Genomic DNA, 22,361 nt, shown 5'->3' with positions numbered 1-22,361 from the left:
TCTACTAACTCTACTCTGTCTCCTCCTCCCTGCTGTTCTACACTACATGACCTCTACTAACTCTACTCTGTCTCCTCCTCCCTGTTGTTCTACACTACATGACCTCTACTAACTCTACTCTGTCTCCTCCTCCCTGTTGTTCTACACTACATGACCTCTACTAACTCTCCTCTGTCTCCTCCTCCCTGTTGTTCTACACTACATGACCTCTACTAACTCTACTCTGTCTCCTCCTCCCTGTTGTTCTACACTACATGACCTCTACTAACTCTACTCTGTCTCCTCCTCCCTGTTGTTCTACACTACATGACCTCTACTAACTCACCTCTGTCTCCTCCTCCCTGTTGTTCTACACTACATGACCTCTACTAACTCTACTCTGTCTCCTCCTCCCTGTTTCTACACTACATGACCTCTACTAACTCTACTCTGTCTCCTCCTCCCTGCTGTTCTACACTACATGACCTCTACTAACTCTACTCTGTCTCCTCCCTGTTGTTCTACACTACATGACCTCTACTAACTCTACTCTGTCTCCTCCCTGCTGTTCTACACTACATGACCTCTACTAACTCTACTCTGTCTCCTCCCTGTTGTTCTACACTACATGACCTCTACTAACTCTACTCTGTCTCCTCCTCCCTGCTGTTCTACACTACATGACCTCTACTAACTCTACTCTGTCTCCTCCCTGTTGTTCTACACTACATGACCTCTACTAACTCTACTCTGTCTCCTCCTCCCTGCTGTTCTACACTACATGACCTCTACTAACTCTACTCTGTCTCCTCCTCCCTGCTGTTCTACACTACATGACCTCTACTAACTCTACTCTGTCTCCTCCTCCCTGCTGTTCTACACTACATGACCTCTACTAACTCTACTCTGTCTCCTCCTCCCTGTTGTTCTACACTACATGACCTCTACTAACTCTACTCTGTCTCCTCCCTGTTGTTCTACACTACATGACCTCTACTAACTCTACTCTGTCTCCTCCTCCCTGTTGTTCTACACTACATGACCTCTACTAACTCTACTCTGTCTCCTCCCTGTTGTTCTACACTACATGACCTCTACTAACTCTACTCTGTCTCCTCCTCCCTGCTGTTCTACACTACATGACCTCTACTAACTCTACTCTGTCTCCTCCTCCCTGCTGTTCTACACTACATGACCTCTACTAACTCTACTCTGTCTCCTCCCTGTTGTTCTACACTACATGACCTCTACTAACTCTACTCTGTCTCCTCTCTGCTGTTCTACACTACATGACCTCTACTAACTCTACTCTGTCTCCTCCTCCCTGCTGTTCTACACTACATGACCTCTACTAACTCTACTCTGTCTCCTCCCCCTGCTGTTCTACACTACATGACCTCTACTAACTCTACTCTGTCTCCTCCTCCCTGTTGTTCTACACTACATGACCTCTACTAACTCTACTCTGTCTCCTCCTCCCTGTTGTTCTACACTACATGACCTCTACTAACTCTACTCTGTCTCCTCCTCCCTGTTGTTCTACACTACATGACCTCTACTAACTCTACTCTGTCTCCTCCCTGTTGTTCTACACTACATGACCTCTACTAACTCTACTCTGTCTCCTCCCTGTTGTTCTACACTACATGACCTCTACTAACTCTACTCTGTTGTTCTACACTACATGACCTCTACTAACTCTACTCTGTCTCCTCCCTGCTGTTCTACACTACATGACCTCTACTAACTCTACTCTGTCTCCTCTCTGCTGTTCTACACTACATGACCTCTACTAACTCTACTCTGTCTCCTCCTCCCTGCTGTTCTACACTACATGACCTCTACTAACTCTACTCTGTCTCCTCCTCTGCTGTTCTACACTACATGACCTCTACTAACTCTACTCTGTCTCCTCCTCCCTGCTGTTCTACACTACATGACCTCTACTAACTCTACTCTGTCTCCTCCTCCCTGCTGTTCTACACTACATGACCTCTACTAACTCTACTCTGTCTCCTCCTCTGCTGTTCTACACTACATGACCTCTACTAACTCTACTCTGTCTCCTCCTCCCTGTTGTTCTACACTACATGACCTCTACTAACTCTACTCTGTCTCCTCCTCCCTGTTGTTCTACACTACATGACCTCTACTAACTCTACTCTGTCTCCTCCTCCCTGTTGTTCTACACTACATGACCTCTACTAACTCACCTCTGTCTCCTCCTCCCTGTTGTTCTACACTACATGACCTCTACTAACTCTCCTCTGTCTCCTCCCTGTTGTTCTACACTACATGACCTCTACTAACTCACCTCTGTCTCCTCCCCCTGTTGTTCTACACTACATGACCTCTACTAACTCTACTCTGTCTCCTCCCTGCTGTTCTACACTACATGACCTCTACTAACTCTACTCTGTCTCCTCCTCCCTGCTGTTCTACACTACATGACCTCTACTAACTCTACTCTGTCTCCTCCCTGTTGTTCTACACTACATGACCTCTACTAACTCTACTCTGTCTCCTCCCTGCTGTTCTACACTACATGACCTCTACTAACTCTACTCTGTCTCCTCCTCCCTGTTGTTCTACACTACATGACCTCTACTAACTCTACTCTGTCTCCTCCCTGTTGTTCTACACTACATGACCTCTACTAACTCTACTCTGTCTCCTCCTCCCTGCTGTTCTACACTACATGACCTCTACTAACTCTACTCTGTCTCCTCCCTGTTGTTCTACACTACATGACCTCTACTAACTCTACTCTGTCTCCTCCTCCCTGCTGTTCTACACTACATGACCTCTACTAACTCTACTCTGTCTCCTCCCTGTTGTTCTACACTACATGACCTCTACTAACTCTACTCTGTCTCCTCTCTGCTGTTCTACACTACATGACCTCTACTAACTCTACTCTGTCTCCTCCCTGCTGTTCTACACTACATGACCTCTACTAACTCTACTCTGTCTCCTCCTCCCTGCTGTTCTACACTACATGACCTCTACTAACTCTACTCTGTCTCCTCCCTGTTGTTCTACACTACATGACCTCTACTAACTCTACTCTGTCTCCTCTCTGCTGTTCTACACTACATGACCTCTACTAACTCTACTCTGTCTCCTCCTCCCTGCTGTTCTACACTACATGACCTCTACTAACTCTACTCTGTCTCCTCCCTGCTGTTCTACACTACATGACCTCTACTAACTCTACTCTGTCTCCTCCCCCTGCTGTTCTACACTACATGACCTCTACTAACTCTACTGTTAAACCTCCCTGTATAATATGGCTACTAATACTTGGAAAGTAAACAGATTTGACAATATTCTTGCAGAATTTTTTTTTATATGAATGCGAATGTCTTCTTCACGATTTGCCCAAATGTCCTGGGGGACTAAAAGTCCTGTAGTTCACTGATACTTCAAGTTATCTGTCTGAAAAGTTGCACATACCCTCTGCTGCCATCTTGTGGACACTATCGGAATTACAACCAGAGTGATGGCTTTAGCTGTGACCTGTTCTCTCCCTGCATTTCTACAAAGATGGCGACAGAAAAACAAACTGTTGGTTTTGTCTTTGTATTTTCTTCTACCAGATCTATTGTGTTATATTCTCCTACATCTCTATCACATTTCCACAAACTTCAAAGTGTTTCCTTTCAAATGGTACCAAAAATATGTATATCCTTGCTTCAGGGCCTGAGCTACAGGAAGTTATTTATTTTATTTTACCTTTATTTAACTAGGCAAGTCAGTTAAGAACAAATTCTTATTTTCAATGACGGCCTAGGAACAGTGGGTTAACTGCCTGTTCAGGGGCAGAACGACAGATTTGTACCTTGTCAGCTCTGGGATTTGAACTTGCAACCTTCCGGTTACTAGTCCAACACTCTAACCACTAGGCTAGTTAGATTTGGGTATGAGTCATTTTAGGTAAAATTGAATAAAAGGGGGTGGATCCTTAAGAAGATGTATCCTGTGGTCAGTTCCACTGCCTCAGAGTTCTAGTAGAATAGTCAGAACGATGTCTATTCCACCTTATTCATGGCTGTGTGTCTGGTTAGAAAATGTACTGTTCTTATGTTTTACTTACTAACCAGGTTCTATATATGTCAACATTATATATGTAAATACATGTTTGGAAAAACAACCTATTATTATTTTATAGAGGCAGATTATTCTGGGTTTATAAGGGCTTCAAGCTTGTAGTGATAACAGTCAAGACCCAAGCCCCTTACTTGACTACAGCACAGACATACAGACATTTCACCGGGTCATGTCTGGAATGGCGCTAGGTTGGGTCTTTTCCTGTTAATGTCACGGCGTGTCACTTCCTCTGACGTCACTTCCTGTCCTTTGTCCAACAGGGTATCATGCTAGTGTATGACATCACTAACGAGAAGTCCTTCGAGAACATCAAGAACTGGATCAGGAACATTGAAGAGGTATGAAGCTACCGCAGCAGGTAGCCTAGAAACAATCAGGTATGAAGCTACCGCAGCAGGTAGCCTAGAAACAATCCTCCCTGTGAAGCTACCGCTACATGAGCCTAGAAACAACTCAGGTATGTCTCCCGCTGCAGGTAGCCTAGAAACAATCAGGTGTGAAGCTACCGCAGTTCTACACTAGCCTAGAAACAATCAGGTGTGAAGCTACCGCAGCAGGTAGCCTAGAAACAATCAGGTGTGAACTCTACCTGTCTCCTCCTAGCCTAGTTCTACAATCATGTGTAACTCTACCTGTCAGCAGGTAGCCTAGAAACAATCAGGTCTCCTCCTACCGCAGCAGGTAGCCTAGAAACAATCAGGTGTGAAGCTACCGCAGCAGGTCTAGCCTAGAAACTAACTCAGGTCTGTCTCCTACCGCAGCAGTTCTAGCCTAGATGACCTCTACAATCAGGTGTGTCTACTCGCTGCAGTTCTACACTAGATGACCTCTACTAACTCACTCTGTGTGAAGCTACCGCTAGCAGGTATGACCTAGAAACAATCAGGTGTGTCTACCGCAGCAGGTAGCCTAGAAACAATCAGGTACTAACTCTACCTGTCTCCAGGTTCTAGCACTAGAAACAATCAGGTGTCTCCTCTACCTGCAGTTCTAGCCTAGAAACAATCAGGTGTGAAGCTACCGCTCCTCAGGTAGCCTAGAAACAACTCAGGTGTGAAGCTACCCCTGCAGGTAGCCTAGAAACAATCAGGTATGAAGTCTCCTCCCAGGTAGCCTAGAACAACTCAGGTGTCTCCTACCGCTGCAGGTCCTAGAAACAATCAGGTAACTCTACCGTCTCCAGGTAGTTCTAGAAACAATCAGGTAACTGAAGCTACCGCCCTGCAGGTCTACACCAAGAAACAATCAGGTGTGTCTACCTCCTCAGGTTCTAGCCTAGAAACAATCAGGTCTGTCTCTACCTGCAGTTCTAGCCTAGATGACCTCTACTAACTCAGGTGTCTCCTCTCCGCTACACTACATGACCTCTACTAACTCTAGGTGTCTCCTCCCAGTTGTTCTAGGTAGCCTCTACAATCAGTCTGTCTCCTCCGCAGCTGGTCTAGCACTAGACCTCTACTAACTCTACTCTGTCTCCTCCCAGCAGTTCTAGCCTAGAACCTCTACTAACTCTACTCTGTCTCCTCCCCTGCTGTTCTAGGTAGCCTGACCTCTACTAACTCAGGTCTGTCTCCTCCCTCAGCAGTTCTAGCCTAGAAACTAATCAGGTCTGTCTCCTCCTCTGGTAGCACTACAAACAATCAGGTCTGTCTCTACTCCCTGCTGTTAGCACTACAAACTAATCAGGTCTGAAGCTACCGCTGCAGTTCTAGCACTAGATGACCTCTACTAACTCAGGTGTCTCCTACCGCAGCAGGTTCTACACTAGAACCTCTACAATCTAGGTGTCTCCTCCTGCAGTTGTCTAGCCTAGCAACAATCAGGTGTGAAGCTACCGCTGTTCAGGTAGACCTAGAAACTCTATCAGTCTCCTCCCTGAAGTTCTACACAGCAGGTAGCCTACTAACAATCAGGTCTGTAGCTACCTACATGACAGGTAGTCTTCTCTCATTCTGTCTGTCTAGTAGCAACTAATCAGTCTTCTCATCCTGTCTGTCTGTAGCAATAATCAGTCTTCTCTCATTCTGTCTGTCATGAGCAATAATCAGTCTTCCTCATTCTGTCTGTTCAATAATCAGTCTTCTAACTCATTCTGTCTGTCTGTAGTTCAATAATCAGTCTTCTAACTCTATTCTGTCTGTAGCAATAATCAGTCTTCTCTCATTCTGTCTGTCTGTAGTTCAATACTACAGTCTTCTCTATTCTGTCTGTCTCAATAATCAGTCTTCTACATTCTGTCTGTAGCAATAACTCAGTCTTCTCCTCATTCTGTCTGTCATGACCAATAACTCTAGTCTTCTCTCATTCTGTTCTGTCTGTAGCAATAATCAGTCTTCCCTCATTCTGTCTGTAGCAATAATCAGTCTTCTCTCATTCTGTCTGTCTGTAGCAATACTCAGTCTTCTCTACATTCTGTCTGTAGCAATAATCAGTCTTCTCTCATTCTGTCTGTCTGACCTAGCAATAATCAGTCTTCTCATTGCTGTCTGTCTGTAGCAATACTCAGTCTTCTCTTGTTCTGTCTGTCTGTAGCAATACTAACTCTTCTCTCATTCTGTCTGTCTGTAGCAATACTCAGTCTTCTCTCATTCTGTCTGTAGCAATACACTCAGTCTTACTAACTCATTCTGTCTGTAGCAATAATCATGTCTTCTCTCATTCTGTTAAACTTATAATAGCAATAATCAGTCTTCTCATTCTGTCTGTGCAATAATCAGTCTTCTCATTCTGTTTTCTGTAGAATACTGAGTCTTATCTCATTCTGTCTGTCCTGTAGCAATACTGAGTCTTATCTCATTCTGTCTGTCCATAGCAATACTCTGTCTTCTCTCATTCTGTCTGTCCATAGCAATACTGAGTCTTCTCTCATTCTCTTTTTTATATGAATGCGAGCAATAATCCAGTGGTGTCCATAGCAATACTGAGTCTTCTCTTCTGTCTATCTTCTAGCAATATTGTGTCTTTCTCCTACATTCTGTCTACATTTGTAGCAATACTTCAGTCTTTCTCATTCTGTCTACCTGTAAATAAGTAGTCTTCTCTCATTCTGTCTATCTGGAGCAATTTATTTTAGTCTTCCTCATTCTGTCAAGTCAGTTAGAACAATACTTAGTTTTCTCATTCTGTCTAACTCTGTAGCAATACTGAGTCTTTGTCTCATTCTGTCTGGGATCTGTAGAATTGCAGTCTTCTCTCATTCTGTCTAACACTCTGTAGCAATAGGCTAGTTAGTCTTCTCTCATTCTGTCTAAATCCAATAGCAATACTTTTAAGAGTCTTCCTCTGGCCATTCTGTCTAGAGTTCTGTAGAATAGTCAGAACAGTCTATTCTCCCTATTCTGGCTGTGTGTCTGGTTAGAAAATGTACTGTTCTTATGTTTTACTTACTAACCAGGTTCTATATATGTCAACATTATATATGTAAATACATGTTTGGAAAAACAACCTATTATTATTTTATAGAGGCAGATTATTCTGGGTTTATAAGGGCTTCAAGCTTGTAGTGATAACAGTCAAGACCCAAGCCCCTTACTTGACTACAGCACAGACATACAGACATTTCACCTGGTCATGTCTGGAATGGAGCTAGGTTGGGTCTTTTCCTGTTAATGTCACGGCGTGTCACTTCCTCTGACGTCACTTCTGTCCTTTGTCCAACAGGGTATCATGCTAGTGTATGACATCACTAACAGTCTTCCTTCTGAGAACATCAAGAACTGGATCAGGAACATTGAAGAGGTATGAAGCTACCGTCAGCAGGTAGCCTAAAACAAACTTCTGTCATTCTGTCTAGCTGGTAGCCTAGAAACAAAGAGGTCTGAAGCTACCGCATTCTGTCTAGGTAGCCTAGAAACAATCAGGTCTGTCTACCGCAGCAGGTAGCCTAGAAACAAAGAGGTCTGAAGCTACCGCAGCAGGTAGCCTAGAAACAATCAGGTGTGAAGCTACCGCAGCAGGTAGCCTAGAAACAATCAGGTATGATTCTGTCAGCAGGTAGCCAAGAAACAATCAGGTGTGAAGCTACCGCAGCAGGTCTAGAAACAATCAGGTGTGAAGCTACCGCATTCAGGTAGCCTAGAAACAAAGAGGTATGAAGCTACCGCAGCAGGTAGCCTAGAAACAATCAGGTGTGAAGCTATTCTGTCTGCAGGTAGCCTAGAAACAATCAGGTCTGAAGCTACCGCAGCAGGTAGCCTAGAAACAATCAGGTGTGAAGCTACCTGCAGCAGGTAGCCTAGAAACAATCAGTTGTGAAGCTACCGCAGCAGGTAGCCTAAAAACAATCAGGTGTGAAGCTACCGCATTCTGGTAGCCTAGAAACAATCAGTCTACCGCATTCAGGTAGCCTGAAACAATCAGGTGTGAAGCTACTCATTCAGGTAGCCTAGAAACAATCAGGTGTGAAGCTACCGCAGCAGGTAGCCTAGAAACAATCAGGTGTGAAGCTACCGCAGCAGGTAGCCTCAATCTGTCTGTGAAGCTACCGCAGTCTTAGCCTAAAAACAATCAGGTGTGAAGCTACCGCAGCTGGTAGCCTAGAAACAATCAGTCTTCTCCGCATTCTGGTCCTAGAAACAATCAGGTGTGAAGCTACTTCAGCAGGTAGCCTAGAAACAATCAGGTGTGAAGCTACCGTCTGGTAGCCTAGAAACAATCAGGTATTAAGCTACCGCAGCAGGTAGCCTAGAAACAATCAGGTATGAAGCTACCGCAGCAGGTAGCCTAGAAACAATCAGGTATGAAGCTACCGCAGCAGGTAGCCTAGAAACAATCCAAAACAATAATCAGTCTTCTCTCATTCTGTCTGTCTGTAGCAATAATCAGTCTTCTCATTCTGTCTGTAGCAATAATCAGTCTTCTCATTCTGTCTGTAGCAATAATCAGTCTTCTGTCATTCTGTCTGTCTGTAGCAATAATCAGTCTTCTCTCATTCTGTCTGTAGCAATAATCAGTCTTCTCATTCTGTCTATAGCAATAATCAGTCTTCTCTCATTCTGTCTGTAGCAATAATCAGTCTTCCCTCATTCTGTCTGTAGCAATAATCAGTCTTCTCTCATTCTGTCTGTCTGTAGCAATACTCAGTCTTCTCATTCTGTCTGTAGCAATAATCAGTCTTCTCTCATTCTGTCTGTCTGTAGCAATAATCAGTCTTCTCTAATTCTGTCTGTAGCAATAATCAGTCTTCTCTCATTCTGTCTGTAGCAATAATCAGTCTTCTCATTCTGTCTGTAGCAATAATCAGTCTTCTCTCATTCTGTCTGTCTGTAGCAATACTGAGTCTTCTCTCATTCTGTCTGTAGCAATACTCAGTCTTCTCTCATTCTGTCTGTAGCAATACTCAGTCTTCTCTCATTCTGTCCGTAGCAATAAGCAGTCTTCTCTCATTCTGTCTGTAGCAATAAGCAGTCTTCTCTCATTCTGTCTGTAGCAATAAGCAGTCTTCTCTCATTCTGTCCGTAGCAATAAGCAGTCTTCTCTCATTCTGTCTGTAGCAATAAGCAGTCTTCTCTCATTCTGTCTGTAGCAATAAGCAGTCTTCTCTCATTCTGTCTGTAGCAATAATCAGTCTTCTCATTCTGTCTGTAGCAATAATCAGTCTTCTCATTCTGTCTGTAGCAATAATCAGTCTTCTCTCATTCTGTCTGTCTGTAGCAATAATCAGTCTTCTCTCATTCTGTCTATCTGTAGCAATACTCAGTCTTCTCTCATTCTGTCTATCTGTAGCAATAATCAGTCTTCTCTCATTCTGTCTGTCTGTAGCAATAAGCAGTCTTCTCTCATTCTGTCTGTAGCAATACTGAGTCTTCTCTCATTCTGTCTATCTGTAGCAATAAGCAGTCTTCTCTCATTCTGTCCGTAGCAATAAGCAGTCTTCTCTCATTCTGTCTGTAGCAATACTCAGTCTTCTCTCATTCTGTCTGTAGCAATAAGCAGTCTTCTCTCATTCTGTCCGTAGCAATAAGCAGTCTTCTCTCATTCTGTCTGTAGCAATACTGAGTCTTCTCTCATTCTGTCTATCTGTAGCAATAAGCAGTCTTCTCTCATTCTGTCCGTAGCAATAAGCAGTCTTCTCTCATTCTATCTGTAGCAATAATCAGTCTTCTCTCATTCTGTCTGTAGCAATAAGCAGTCTTCTCTCATTCTGTCTGTCTGTAGCAATAATCAGTCTTCTCATTCTGTCTGTCTGTAGCAATACTGAGTCTTATCTCATTCTGTCTGTCCATAGCAATACTGAGTCTTCTCTCATTCTGTCTGTCTGTAGCAATAAGCAGTCTTCTCTCATTCTGTCTGTAGCAATACTCAGTCTTCTCTCATTCTGTCTGTAGCAATAATCAGTCTTCTCTCATTCTGTCTGTAGCAATAATCAGTCTTCTCATTCTGTCTGTCTGTAGCAATAATCAGTCTTCTCTCATTCTGTCTATCTGTAGCAATAATCAGTCTTCTCTCATTCTGTCTGTAGCAATACTCAGTCTTCTCTCATTCTGTCTGTAGCAATAAGCAGTCTTCTCTCATTCTGTCTATCTGTAGCAATAAGCAGTCTTCTCTCATTCTGTCTATCTGTAGCAATAAGCAGTCTTCTCTCATTCTGTCTGTAGCAATAAGCAGTCTTCTCTCATTCTGTCTATCTGTAGCAATAAGCAGTCTTCTCTCATTCTGTCTATCTGTAGCAATACTCAGTCTTCTCTCATTCTGTCTATCTGTAGCAATAATCAGTCTTCTCTCATTCTGTCTGTCTGTAGCAATAATCAGTCTTCTCTCATTCTGTCTATCTGTAGCAATAAGCAGTCTTCTCTCATTCTGTCTGTCTGTAGCAATACTCAGTCTTCTCTCATTCTGTCTATCTGTAGCAATACTCAGTCTTCTCTCATTCTGTCTATCTGTAGCAATAAGCAGTCTTCTCTCATTCTGTCTATCTGTAGCAATAAGCAGTCTTCTCTCATTCTGTCTATCTGTAGCAATAATCAGTCTTCTCTCATTCTGTCTATCTGTAGCAATAAGCAGTCTTCTCTCATTCTGTCTGTCTGTAGCAATACTCAGTCTTCTCTCATTCTGTCTATCTGTAGCAATACCGAGTCTTCTCTCATTCTGTCTGTAGCAATAAGCAGTCTTCTCTCATTCTGTCTGTAGCAATAAGCAGCAGTCTTCTCTCATTCTGTCTATCTGTAGCATGCCTCCTCTGACGTGGAGAGGATGATCCTAGGAAACAAGTGTGACATGAACGACAAAAGACAGGTGTCAAAAGAACGAGGAGAAAAGGTATGGAGGGTCTCCGAGTGTTTCAAATCAAATCAAATCAAATCTAATTTTATTTGTCACATACACATGGTTAGCAGATGTTAAATGCGAGTGTAGCGAAATGCTTGTGCTTCTAGTTCATAATGCAGTGAAACCCCCACAAGTAATCTAACTAACAATTCCAAAACTACTGTCTTATACACAGTGTAAGACAGTAGTTTTGGTGAAACCCCCACACTGCCCTTCATTAGTTACTCTTTGGTTAAACCCCACACTGCTCTTCAGGTCTCTGTGTGTTTCAAATAAGCACTGACGAGTCTGAGATGTCTTGTTGCAGGGTGCGTTAGATAAAAATTTGATAACGTTCCAGAGAAAAGAGAAACCCCCACATTGCTCTTCATAGTATCTTTGGAGAAACCCCCACATTGCTCTTCATAGTATCTTTGGTGAAACCCCCACATTGCTCTTCATAGTATCTTTGGTGAAACCCCCACATTGCTCTTCATAGTATCTTTGGAGAAACCCCCACATTGCTCTTCATAGTATCTTTGGTGAAACCCCCACATTGCTCTTCATAGTATCTTTGGTGAAACCCCCACACTGCTCTTCATAGTATCTTTGGTGAAACCCCCACACTGCTCTTCATAGTATCTTTGGAGAAACCCCCACACTGCTCTTCATAGTATCTTTGGAGAAACCCCCACACTGCTCTTCATAGTATCTTTGGAGAAACCCCACACTGCTCTTCATAGTATCTTTGGAGAAACCCCCCACACTGCCCTTCATAGTATCTTTGGAGAAACCCCCACACTGCCCTTCATAGTATCTTTGGAGAAACCCCCACACTGCTCTTCATAGTATCTTTGGAGAAACCCCACACTGCTCTTCATAGTATCTTTGGAGAAACCCCCACACTGCCCTTCATAGTCTCTTTGGAGAAACCCCCACACTGCTCTTCATAGTATCTTTGGAGAAACCCCCACACTGCTCTTCATAGTATCTTTGGAGAAACCCCCACACTGCTCTTCATAGTCTCTTTGGAGAAACCCGCCACACTGCTCTTCATAGTATCTTTGATGTAAATGTACTCCCAGTTGTATGTTTGACAATACCCATAATATACAGTATGATCTATGTCTGTCATAGCCAGCCCAGTTCTCCCTTCATGATGTAGTACAATTCCCTTTTGTAACAAAAAGGTACCATCACTTTTACGTTCTGTGCTATGCCTCTTGGAATGTGTTGCATGGGAGGGGGGGGGTGCTGCTGTTGATTCTTTTTAAAGGTACATCTGTTATTAACATGAATTGTTCTCATAATGTTTTATTTGTCACAGTTGGCGATTGATTACGGCATCAAGTTCTTAGAAACGAGCGCCAAATCCAGCCTGAACGTGGAAGAGGTCAGTTCTGTTCCATACTATTCATTTATACCTATTTATTCATTCTTCTCTCAGTCTTTTTCCATTGAAAACAGGACATTTTTTTTTCCCTCTAATCAACGTGTTCCTGAAGTATACATTTTGTTTTGTTTTGAAACACAGTCCTTTTTCACACTGGGAAGAGACATAATGACGAGACTCAACAGAAAAATAGTGAGTTTATGTCTGTTGTTTTGCAGATGATGATGCTCATATGATGTATTCTTATCCAGAACGTAGGTTCCAACTGTTGTTGACAGCAATGGGATCTTAAGAGTGGTAATTGACCTTTGACACAAACCCTTTCACCCCCCGCTTTAGAACGACAACAGTCCTCCAGGAGGAGGTGGGCCGGTCAAGATCACAGAGACCCGGTCAAAGAAGAGCAACTTCTTCAGATGTTCACTGTTCTAGTGGATCCGTCCTCTCCTTTCCATGGACTGATACAGGCTTTACCTGCCCTGCTGCTTCCCCCTGGAGCTGAGCAGAATACACCCCTAACCCCTCACCTGGAACCAGGCTACCTACCTAGCACTCCTCCAACCCCTCACCTGGAACCAGGCTACCTACCTAGCACTCCTCCAACCCCTCACCTGGAACCAGGCTACCTACCTAGCACTCCTCCAACCCCTCACCTGGAACCAGGCTACCTACCTAGCACTCCTCCAACCCCTCACCTGGAACCAGGCTACCTACCTAGCACTCCTCCAACCTCTCACCAGGCCTGGGTACCAGGCTACCTACCTAGCACTCCTCCAACCCCTCACCTGGAACCAGGCTACCTACCTAGCACTCCTCCAACCCCTCATCTGGAACCAGGCTACCTACCTAGCACTCCTCCAACCCCTCACCTGGAACCAGGCTACCTACCTAGCACTCCTCCAACCCCTCACCAGGCCTGGGTACCAGGCTACCTACCTAGCACTCCTCCAACCCCTCACCTGGAACCAGGCTACCTACCTAGCACTCCTCCAACCCCTCACCTGGAACCAGGCTACCTACCTAGCACTCCTCCAACCCCTCACCAGGTCTGGTACCAGGCTACCTACCTAGCACTCCTCCAACCCCTCACCAGGCCTGGTACCAGGCTACCTACCTAGCACACCCCCAACCCCTCACCAGGCCTGGTACCAGGCTACCTACCTAGCACTCCTCCAACCCCTCACCAGGCCTGGTACCAGGCTACCTACCTAGCACACCCCCAACCCCTCACCAGGCCTGGTACCAGGCTACCTACCTAGCACTCCTTCAACCCCTCACCAGGCCTGGTACCAGGCTACCTACCTAGCACTCCTCCAACCCCTCACCAGGCCTGGTACCAGGCTACCTACCTAGCACTCCTCCAACCCCTCACCAGGCTACCTACCTAGCTCTCCTCCAACCCCTCACCAGGCCTGAAACCAGGCTACCTACCTAGCACTCCTCCAACCCCTCACCAGGCCTGGTACCAGGCTACCTACAAAGCACTGGGTCTTGGCCAGGCTAGGCTACTTATTGCCGCTGAACTGCCTGGCTATTCTGTAGGCTACAGAGGAAAACGACTCGCCATCCCATTTGAAAAAATGACACGTTAGAGAACCCAAAACAATTCTGAAAAGAACAAGGAATGCCCCTCAACTGCACCCCTCTCTCTCCCTTCCCCAAAGGAGTTAGTCTAGGGTTGCCTCCCAAATGGAACCCTATTCACTATATAGTGCACTACTCTTCACCAGAGCCCTATTACGCAGGCCCTGGTCAAAAGTAGTGCACTACATAGGGAATAGGGTGGCATTCTGGATGCAGTACATTTCTCCCCTCTCCCCCAACAGCTCTGATTGACAGTTGAACCCTGTCTTCTGTGTTCTTTAACTCACCCCTGGAAACACTTTGTTGTTTGTTCAGCTTCCTGTTTAGCTGAAGCTGCCTTCCCCCTGGCTTCCTGTTTAGCTGAAGCTGCCTTTCACCCTGTATCCACTCGATGCACAGTTAACTTTTTATTTTGTTATCGCGTGTCTTGTCTTTCCTTACCTGCCTTTATCTTTCTAAGGGGGGAAAAAAAGATTGACACCTGAAGGATTGGAAGAGTTTGTTTGACGTGGATCTTTTTTTTGCTATTAGAGAAGAATATAGTCATTTTTTAGTGATGAATGAACATGACTGCAGGCAGAGATGAAAAGAGTATTGTACTGCATGTTCTGCCCACACTAGAAAGGAAAATGTAACTGTTGTTTAGTATTCTACCAAAGCTGATGACTTCATTGTGGTGGTTGTTTCACCAATGTCTTTATTTTTTATTTTTTTGTCTTTTAGTTTTATATAATCTTTATGATAATCGCACTGGAGATCGTTATGGATGTTTCAATGATTGTTAAAACACCGCCTCTGTCAAAAAGGACGCTGCATCCCTGGTCCAGAGCACTTAAAGGCTATAGATGCAGAACCGCTCATTGCTCGGCACTTCAACTGATGACGGTCTCAGAATTGGCTTCACTCAATCGGACGTAATGAATGACTAGTTTTTCTGTTGTCACTTAGTCATGCACTTACAGAAGGAGGTTTCTCAATTACTCCAATTACGCCTCTACTCAACTTAAAACCACTGAGCAGCCTCTACTCAACTTAAAACCACTGAGCAGCCTCTACTCAACTTAAAACCACTGAGCAGCCTCTACTCAACTTAAAACCACTGAGCAGCCTCTACTCAACTTAAAACCACTGAGCAGCCTCTACTCAACTTAAAACCACTGAGCAGCCTCTACTCAACTTAAAACCACTGAGCAGCCTCTACTCAACTTAAAACCACTGAGCAGCCTCTACTCAACTTAAAACCCCTGAGCAGCCTCTACTCAACTTAAAACCACTGAGCAGCCTCTACTCAACTTAAAACCACTGAGCAGCCTCTACTCAACTTAAAACCCTGAGCAGCCTCTAAAACCACTTAAAACCCCTGAGCAGCCTCTACTCAACTTAAAACCACTGAGCAGCCTCTACTCAACTTAAAACCACTGAGCAGCCTCTACTCAACTTAAAACCACTGAGCAGCCTCTACTCAACTTAAAACCACTGAGCAGCCTCTACTCAACTTAAAACCACTGAGCAGCCTCTACTCAACTTAAAACCCCTGAGCAGCCTCTACTCAACTTAAAACCACTGAGCAGCCTCTACTCAACTTAAAACCACTGAGCAGCCTCTACTCAACTTAAAACCACTGATTAGCCTCTACTAAACTTAAAACCACTGAGCAGCCTCTACTAAACTTAAAACCACTGAGCAGCCTCTACTCATCTTAAAACCACTGAGCAGCCTCTACTAAACTTAAAACCACTGAGCAGCCTCTACTAAACTTAAAACCACTGAGCAGCCTCTACTCATCTTAAAACCACTGAGCAGTCTCTACTAAACTTAAAACCACTGAGCAGCCTCTACTCAACTTAAAACCCCTGAGCAGCCTCTACTCAACTTAAAACCACTGATTAGCCTCTACTAAACTTAAAACCACTGAGCAGCCTCTACTAAACTTAAAACCACTGAGCAGCCTCTACTCAACTTAAAACCACTGAGCAGCCTCTACTCAACTTAAAACCACTGAGCAGCCTCTACTCAACTTAAAACCCCTGAGCAGCCTCTACTCAACTTAAAACCACTGAGCAGCCTCTACTCAACTTAAAACCACTGAGCAGCCTCTACTCAATTTAAAACCACTGAGCAGCCTCTACTCAACTTAAAACCCCTGAGCAGCCTCTACTCAACTTAAAACCACTGAGCAGCCTCTACTCAACTTAAAACCACTGAGCAGCCTCTACTCAACTTAAAACCACTGATTAGCCTCTACTAAACTTAAAACCACTGAGCAGCCTCTACTAAACTTAAAACCACTGAGCAGCCTCTACTCATCTTAAAACCACTGAGCAGCCTCTACTAAACTTAAAACCACTGAGCAGCTCTACTAAACTTAAAACCACTGAGCAGCCTCTACTCATCTTAAAACCACTGAGCAGCCTCTACTAAACTTAAAACCACTGAGCAGCCTCTACTCAACTTAAAACCCCTGAGCAGCCTCTACTCAACTTAAAACCACTGATTAGCCTCTACTAAACTTAAAACCACTGAGCAGCCTCTACTAAACTTAAAACCACTGAGCAGCCTCTACTCAACTTAAAACCACTGAGCAGCCTCTACTCAACTTAAAACCACTGAGCAGCCTCTACTCAACTTAAAACCACTGAGCAGCCTCTACTCAACTTAAAACCACTGAGCAGCCTCTACTCAACTTAAAACCACTGAGCAGCCTCTACTCAACTTAAAACCACTGAGCAGCCTCTACTCAACTTAAAACCCCTGAGCAGCCTCTACTCAACTTAAAACCACTGAGCAGCCTCTACTCAACTTAAAACCACTGAGCAGCCTCTACTCAACTTAAAACCACTGAGCAGCCTCTACTCAACTTAAAACCACTGAGCAGCCTCTACTAAACTTAAAACCACTGAGCAGCCTCTACTCATCTTAAAACCACTGAGCAGCCTCTACTAAACTTAAAACCACTGAGCAGCCTCTACTAAACTTAAAACCACTGAGCAGCCTCTACTCAACTTAAAACCACTGAGCAGCCTCTACTCATCTTAAAACCACTGAGCAGCCTCTACTAAACTTAAAACCACTGAGCAGCCTCTACTCAACTTAAAACCCCTGAGAAGCCTCTACTCAACTTAAAACCACTGATTAGCCTCTACTAAACTTAAAACCACTGAGCAGCCTCTACTAAACTTAAAACCACTGAGCAGCCTCTACTCAACTTAAAACCACTGAGCAGCCTCTACTCAACTTAAAACCACTGAGCAGCCTCTACTCAACTTAAAACCCCTGAGCAGCCTCTACTCAACTTAAAACCACTGAGCAGCCTCTACTCAACTTAAAACCACTGAGTAGCCTCTACTCAATTTAAAACCACTGAGCAGCCTCTACTCAACTTAAAACCCCTGTGCAGCCTCTACTCAACTTAAAACCACTGAGCAGCCTCTACTCAACTTAAAACCACTGAGCAGCCTCTACTCAACTTAAAACCACTGAGCAGCCTCTACTCAACTTAAAACCCCTGAGCAGCCTCTACTCAACTTAAAACCACTGAGCAGCCTCTACTCAACTTAAAACCACTGAGCAGCCTCTACTCAATTTAAAACCACTGAGCAGCCTCTACTAAACTTAAAACCCCTGTGCAGCCTCTACTCAACTTAAAACCACTGAGCAGCCTCTACTCAACTTAAAACCACTGAGCAGCCTCTACTAAACTTAAAACCACTGATTAGCCTCTACTCAACTTAAAACCACTGAGCAGCCTCTACTCAACTTAAAACCACTGAGCAGCCTCTACTCATCTTAAAACCACTGAGCAGCCTCTACTCAACTTAAAACCACTGAGCAGCCTCTACTCAACTTAAAACCACTGAGCAGCCTCTACTCAACTTAAAACCACTGAGCAGCCTCTACTCAACTTAAAACCACTGAGCAGCCTCTACTCAACTTAAAACCCCTGAGCAGCCTCTACTCAACTTAAAACCACTGAGCAGCCTCTACTCAACTTAAAACCACTGAGCAGCCTCTACTCAACTTAAAACCACTGATTAGCCTCTACTCAACTTAAAACCCCTGATTAGCCTCTACTCAACTTAAAACCACTGAGCAGCCTCTACTCAACTTAAAACCCCTGAGCAGCCTCTACTCAACTTAAAACCACTGAGCAGCCTCTACTCAACTTAAAACCCCTGAGCAGCCTCTACTCAACTTAAAACCACTGAGCAGCCTCTACTCAACTTAAAACCACTGATTAGCCTCTACTAAACTTAAAACCACTGAGCAGCCTCTACTCAACTTAAAACCACTGATTAGCCTCTACTAAACTTAAAACCACTGAGCAGCCTCTACTCAACTTAAAACCCCTGAGCAGCCTCTACTCAACTTAAAACCACTGAGCAGCCTCTACTCAACTTAAAACCACTGAGCAGCCTCTACTAAACTTAAAACCACTGAGCAGCCTCTACTCAACTTAAAACCACTGATTAGCCTCTACTCAACTTAAAACCACTGAGCAGCCTCTACTAAACTTAAAACCACTGAGCAGCCTCTACTCAACTTAAAACCCCTGATTAGCCTCTACTCAACTTAAAACCACTGAGCAGCCTCTACTCAACTTAAAACCCTGAGCAGCCTCTACTCAACTTAAAACCACTGAGCAGCCTCTACTCAACTTAAAACCACTGAGCAGCCTCTACTCAACTTAAAACCCCTGAGCAGCCTCTACTCAACTTAAAACCACTGAGCAGCCTCTACTCAACTTAAAACCACTGAGCAGCCTCTACTAAACTTAAAACCACTGAGCAGCCTCTACTCAACTTAAAACCACTGAGCAGTCTGTGCTTTGTCTTTTTAAAGCCTTGAATGTTGTTGTTGTTGTGTGTTTTGAAGTTCAGACTTTCTTTCTTTCTATTCACTGAAAACGGGCCTCAGTTTGCAGCACTGATTTGAGTTGACAGACCTTTCTGAAGAAACGACCACAACCCCCACGGTAGCAGATACCGACTCATACAACGACCACAACCCCCACGGTAGCAGATACGGACTCATACAACGACCACAACCCCCACGGTAGCAGATACCGACTCATACAACGACCACAACCCCCACGGTAGCAGATACCGACTCATACAACGACCACAACCCCCACGGTAGCAGATACCGACTCATACAACGACCACAACCCCCACGGTAGCAGATACTGACTCATACAACGACCACAACCCCCACGGTAGCAGATACCGACTCATACAACGACCACAACCACCACGGTAGCAGATACTGACTCATACAACGACCACAACCCCCACGGTAGAAGATACTGACTCATACAACGACCACAACCCCCACGGTAGCAGATACCGACTCATACAACGACCACAACCCCCACAGTAGCAGATACCGACTCATACATCCACCACGGTAGCAGATACCGACTCATACAACGATCACAACCACCACGGTAGCAGATACTGACTCATACAACAACCACGGTAGCAGATACCGACTCATACAACGACCACAACCACCACGGTAGCAGATACCGACTCATACAACGACCACAACCCCCACGGTAGCAGATACCGACTCATACAACGACCACAACCACCACGGTAGCAGATACTGACTCATACAACGACCACAACCCCCACGGTAGCAGATACCGACTCATACAACGACCACAACCCCCACGGTAGCAGATACCGACTCATACAACGACCACAACCCCCACGGTAGCAGATACCGACTCATACAACGACCACAACCCCCACGGTAGCAGATACCGACTCATACAACGACCACAACCCCCACGGTAGAAGATACTGACTCATACAACGACCACAACCCCCACGGTAGCAGATACCGACTCATACAACGACCACAACCCCCACGGTAGCAGATACTGACTCATACAACGACCACAACCCCCACAGTAGCAGATACCGACTCATACAACGACCACAACCCCCACGGTAGCAGATACCGACTCATACAACGACCACAACCCCCACGGTAGCAGATACCGACTCATACAACGACCACAACCCCCACGGTAGCAGATACTGACTCATACAACGACCACAACCCCCACGGTAGCAGATACCGACTCATACAACGACCACAACCCCCACGGTAGCAGATACCGACTCATACAACGACCACAACCCCCACGGTAGAAGATACTGACTCATACAACGACCACAACCACCACGGTAGCAGATACCGACTCATACAACGACCACAACCACCACGGTAGCAGATACTGACTCATACAACGACCACAACCACCAGGGTAGCAGATACTGACTCATACAACCACCATGGTAGCAGATACTGACTCATACAACCACCACGGTAGCAGATACTGACTCATACAACGACCACAACCCCCACGGTAGCAGATACCGACTCATACAACGACCACAACCCCCACGGTAGCAGATACCGACTCATACAACGACCACAACCCCCACGGTAGCAGATACTGACTCATACAATGACCACAACCACCATGGTAGCAGATACTGACTCATACAACCACCACGGTAGCAGATACTGACTCATACAACGACCACAACCCCCACGGTAGCAGATACCGACTCATACAACGACCACAACCCCCACGGTAGCAGATACTGACTCATACAACCACCACGGTAGCAGATACTGACTCATACAACGACCACAACCCCCACGGTAGCAGATACCGACTCATACAACGACCACAACCACCACGGTAGCAGATACTGACTCATACAACCACCACAGTAGCAGATACTGACTCATACAACCACCACGGTAGCAGATACTGACTCATACAACGACCACAACCCCCACAGTAGCAGATACCGACTCATACAACGACCACAACCCCCACAGTAGCAGATACCGACTCATACAACCACCACAGTAGCAGATACCGACTCATACAACGACCACAACCCCCACAGTAGCAGATACCGACTCATACAACGACCACAACCCCCACGGTAGGAGATACCGACTCATACAACGACCACAACCCCCACGGTAGGAGATACCGACTCATACAACGACCATGGTAGCAGATACCGACTCATACAACGACCACAACCCCCACAGTAGCAGATACCGACTCATACAACGACCACAACCACCACGGTAGCAGATACCGACTCATACAACGACCACAACCCCCACGGTAGCAGATACTGACTCATACAACGACCACAACCACCACGGTAGAAGATACTGACTCATACATCCAACAGGGTAGCAGATACCGACTCATACAACGACCACAACCACCACAGTAGCAGATACCGACTCATACAACCACCACAGTAGCAGATACCGACTCATACAACCACCACAGTAGCAGATACTGACTCATACATCCAACAGGGTAGCAGATACCGACTCATACAACGACCACAACCACCACAGTAGCAGATACCGACTCATACAACCACCACAGTAGCAGATACCGACTCATACAACCACCACAGTAGCAGATACTGACTCATACATCCAACAGGGTAGCAGATACCGACTCATACAACGACCACAACCACCACAGTAGCAGATACCGACTCATACAACCACCACAGTAGCAGATACCGACTCATACAACCACCACAGTAGCAGATACTGACTCATACATCCAACAGGGTAGCAGATACCGACTCATACAACGACCACAACCACCACCGACTCATACAACGACCACAACCCCACGGTAGCAGATACCGACTCATACAACCACCACGGTACCACAACCCCCACGGTAGCAGATACACTCATACATCCACAGATAGCAGATACCGACTCATACAACCACCACCACAACCCACCACAGTAGCAGATACTGACTCATACATCCAACGGGTACCACAACCACCACGGTAGCAGATACCGACTCATACAACCACCACAGTACCAGATACTGACTCATACAACGACCACAACCCCCACGGTAGCAGATACCGACTCATACAACGACCACAACCCCCACGGTAGCAGATACCGACTCATACAACGACCACAACCCCCACGGTAGCAGATACCGACTCATACAACGACCACAACC

The 22,361-nt window shown here is 45.2% G+C and overlaps 1 protein-coding gene and 2 long non-coding RNA genes across 12 annotated transcripts in view; 1 reads left to right on the top strand and 2 right to left on the bottom strand.

Annotated features, from left to right (window-relative positions):
* Positions 1-13,472, top strand: part of LOC127928986 (ras-related protein Rab-8B-like) — a 40,300-nt gene extending 26,828 nt beyond the window's left edge. Inside the window, 5 exon segments of the mRNA XM_052516637.1 lie at positions 4,350-4,427; positions 11,257-11,346; positions 12,662-12,727; positions 12,869-12,919; positions 13,067-13,472. Of these exon segments, the coding sequence (XP_052372597.1) occupies positions 4,350-4,427; positions 11,257-11,346; positions 12,662-12,727; positions 12,869-12,919; positions 13,067-13,159 (378 nt within the window). The 3' untranslated portion in view covers positions 13,160-13,472.
* LOC127928988 (uncharacterized) lies at positions 153-1,790 on the bottom strand. The gene is made up of 3 exons (XR_008133140.1): positions 1,481-1,790; positions 818-1,175; positions 153-207 (listed from the first exon to the last, which is right to left on the bottom strand). It is a non-coding gene; the product is annotated as an uncharacterized LOC127928988 (long non-coding RNA).
* LOC127928987 (uncharacterized) lies at positions 13,172-19,224 on the bottom strand. Of its 10 annotated transcripts, none has more exons than XR_008133139.1 (4): positions 18,917-19,224; positions 13,574-15,641; positions 13,465-13,531; positions 13,255-13,338 (listed from the first exon to the last, which is right to left on the bottom strand). It is a non-coding gene; the product is annotated as an uncharacterized LOC127928987 (long non-coding RNA). The 10 variants fall into 10 exon arrangements; XR_008133138.1 differs by having other exon boundaries at positions 13,269-13,380; XR_008133135.1 differs by having other exon boundaries at positions 13,269-13,380; positions 13,465-13,982; positions 14,030-15,641.
* Between the last annotated feature and the right edge of the window lie 3,137 nt (positions 19,225-22,361).

Source organism: Oncorhynchus keta, unplaced genomic scaffold (assembly GCF_023373465.1).
Source record: "Oncorhynchus keta strain PuntledgeMale-10-30-2019 unplaced genomic scaffold, Oket_V2 Un_scaffold_5175_pilon_pilon, whole genome shotgun sequence".
Taxonomy (NCBI): domain Eukaryota; kingdom Metazoa; phylum Chordata; class Actinopteri; order Salmoniformes; family Salmonidae; genus Oncorhynchus; species Oncorhynchus keta.
The sequence above is the reverse complement of the archived record's forward strand: the minus strand, read 5'-3'. Positions and strand labels throughout refer to the sequence as shown.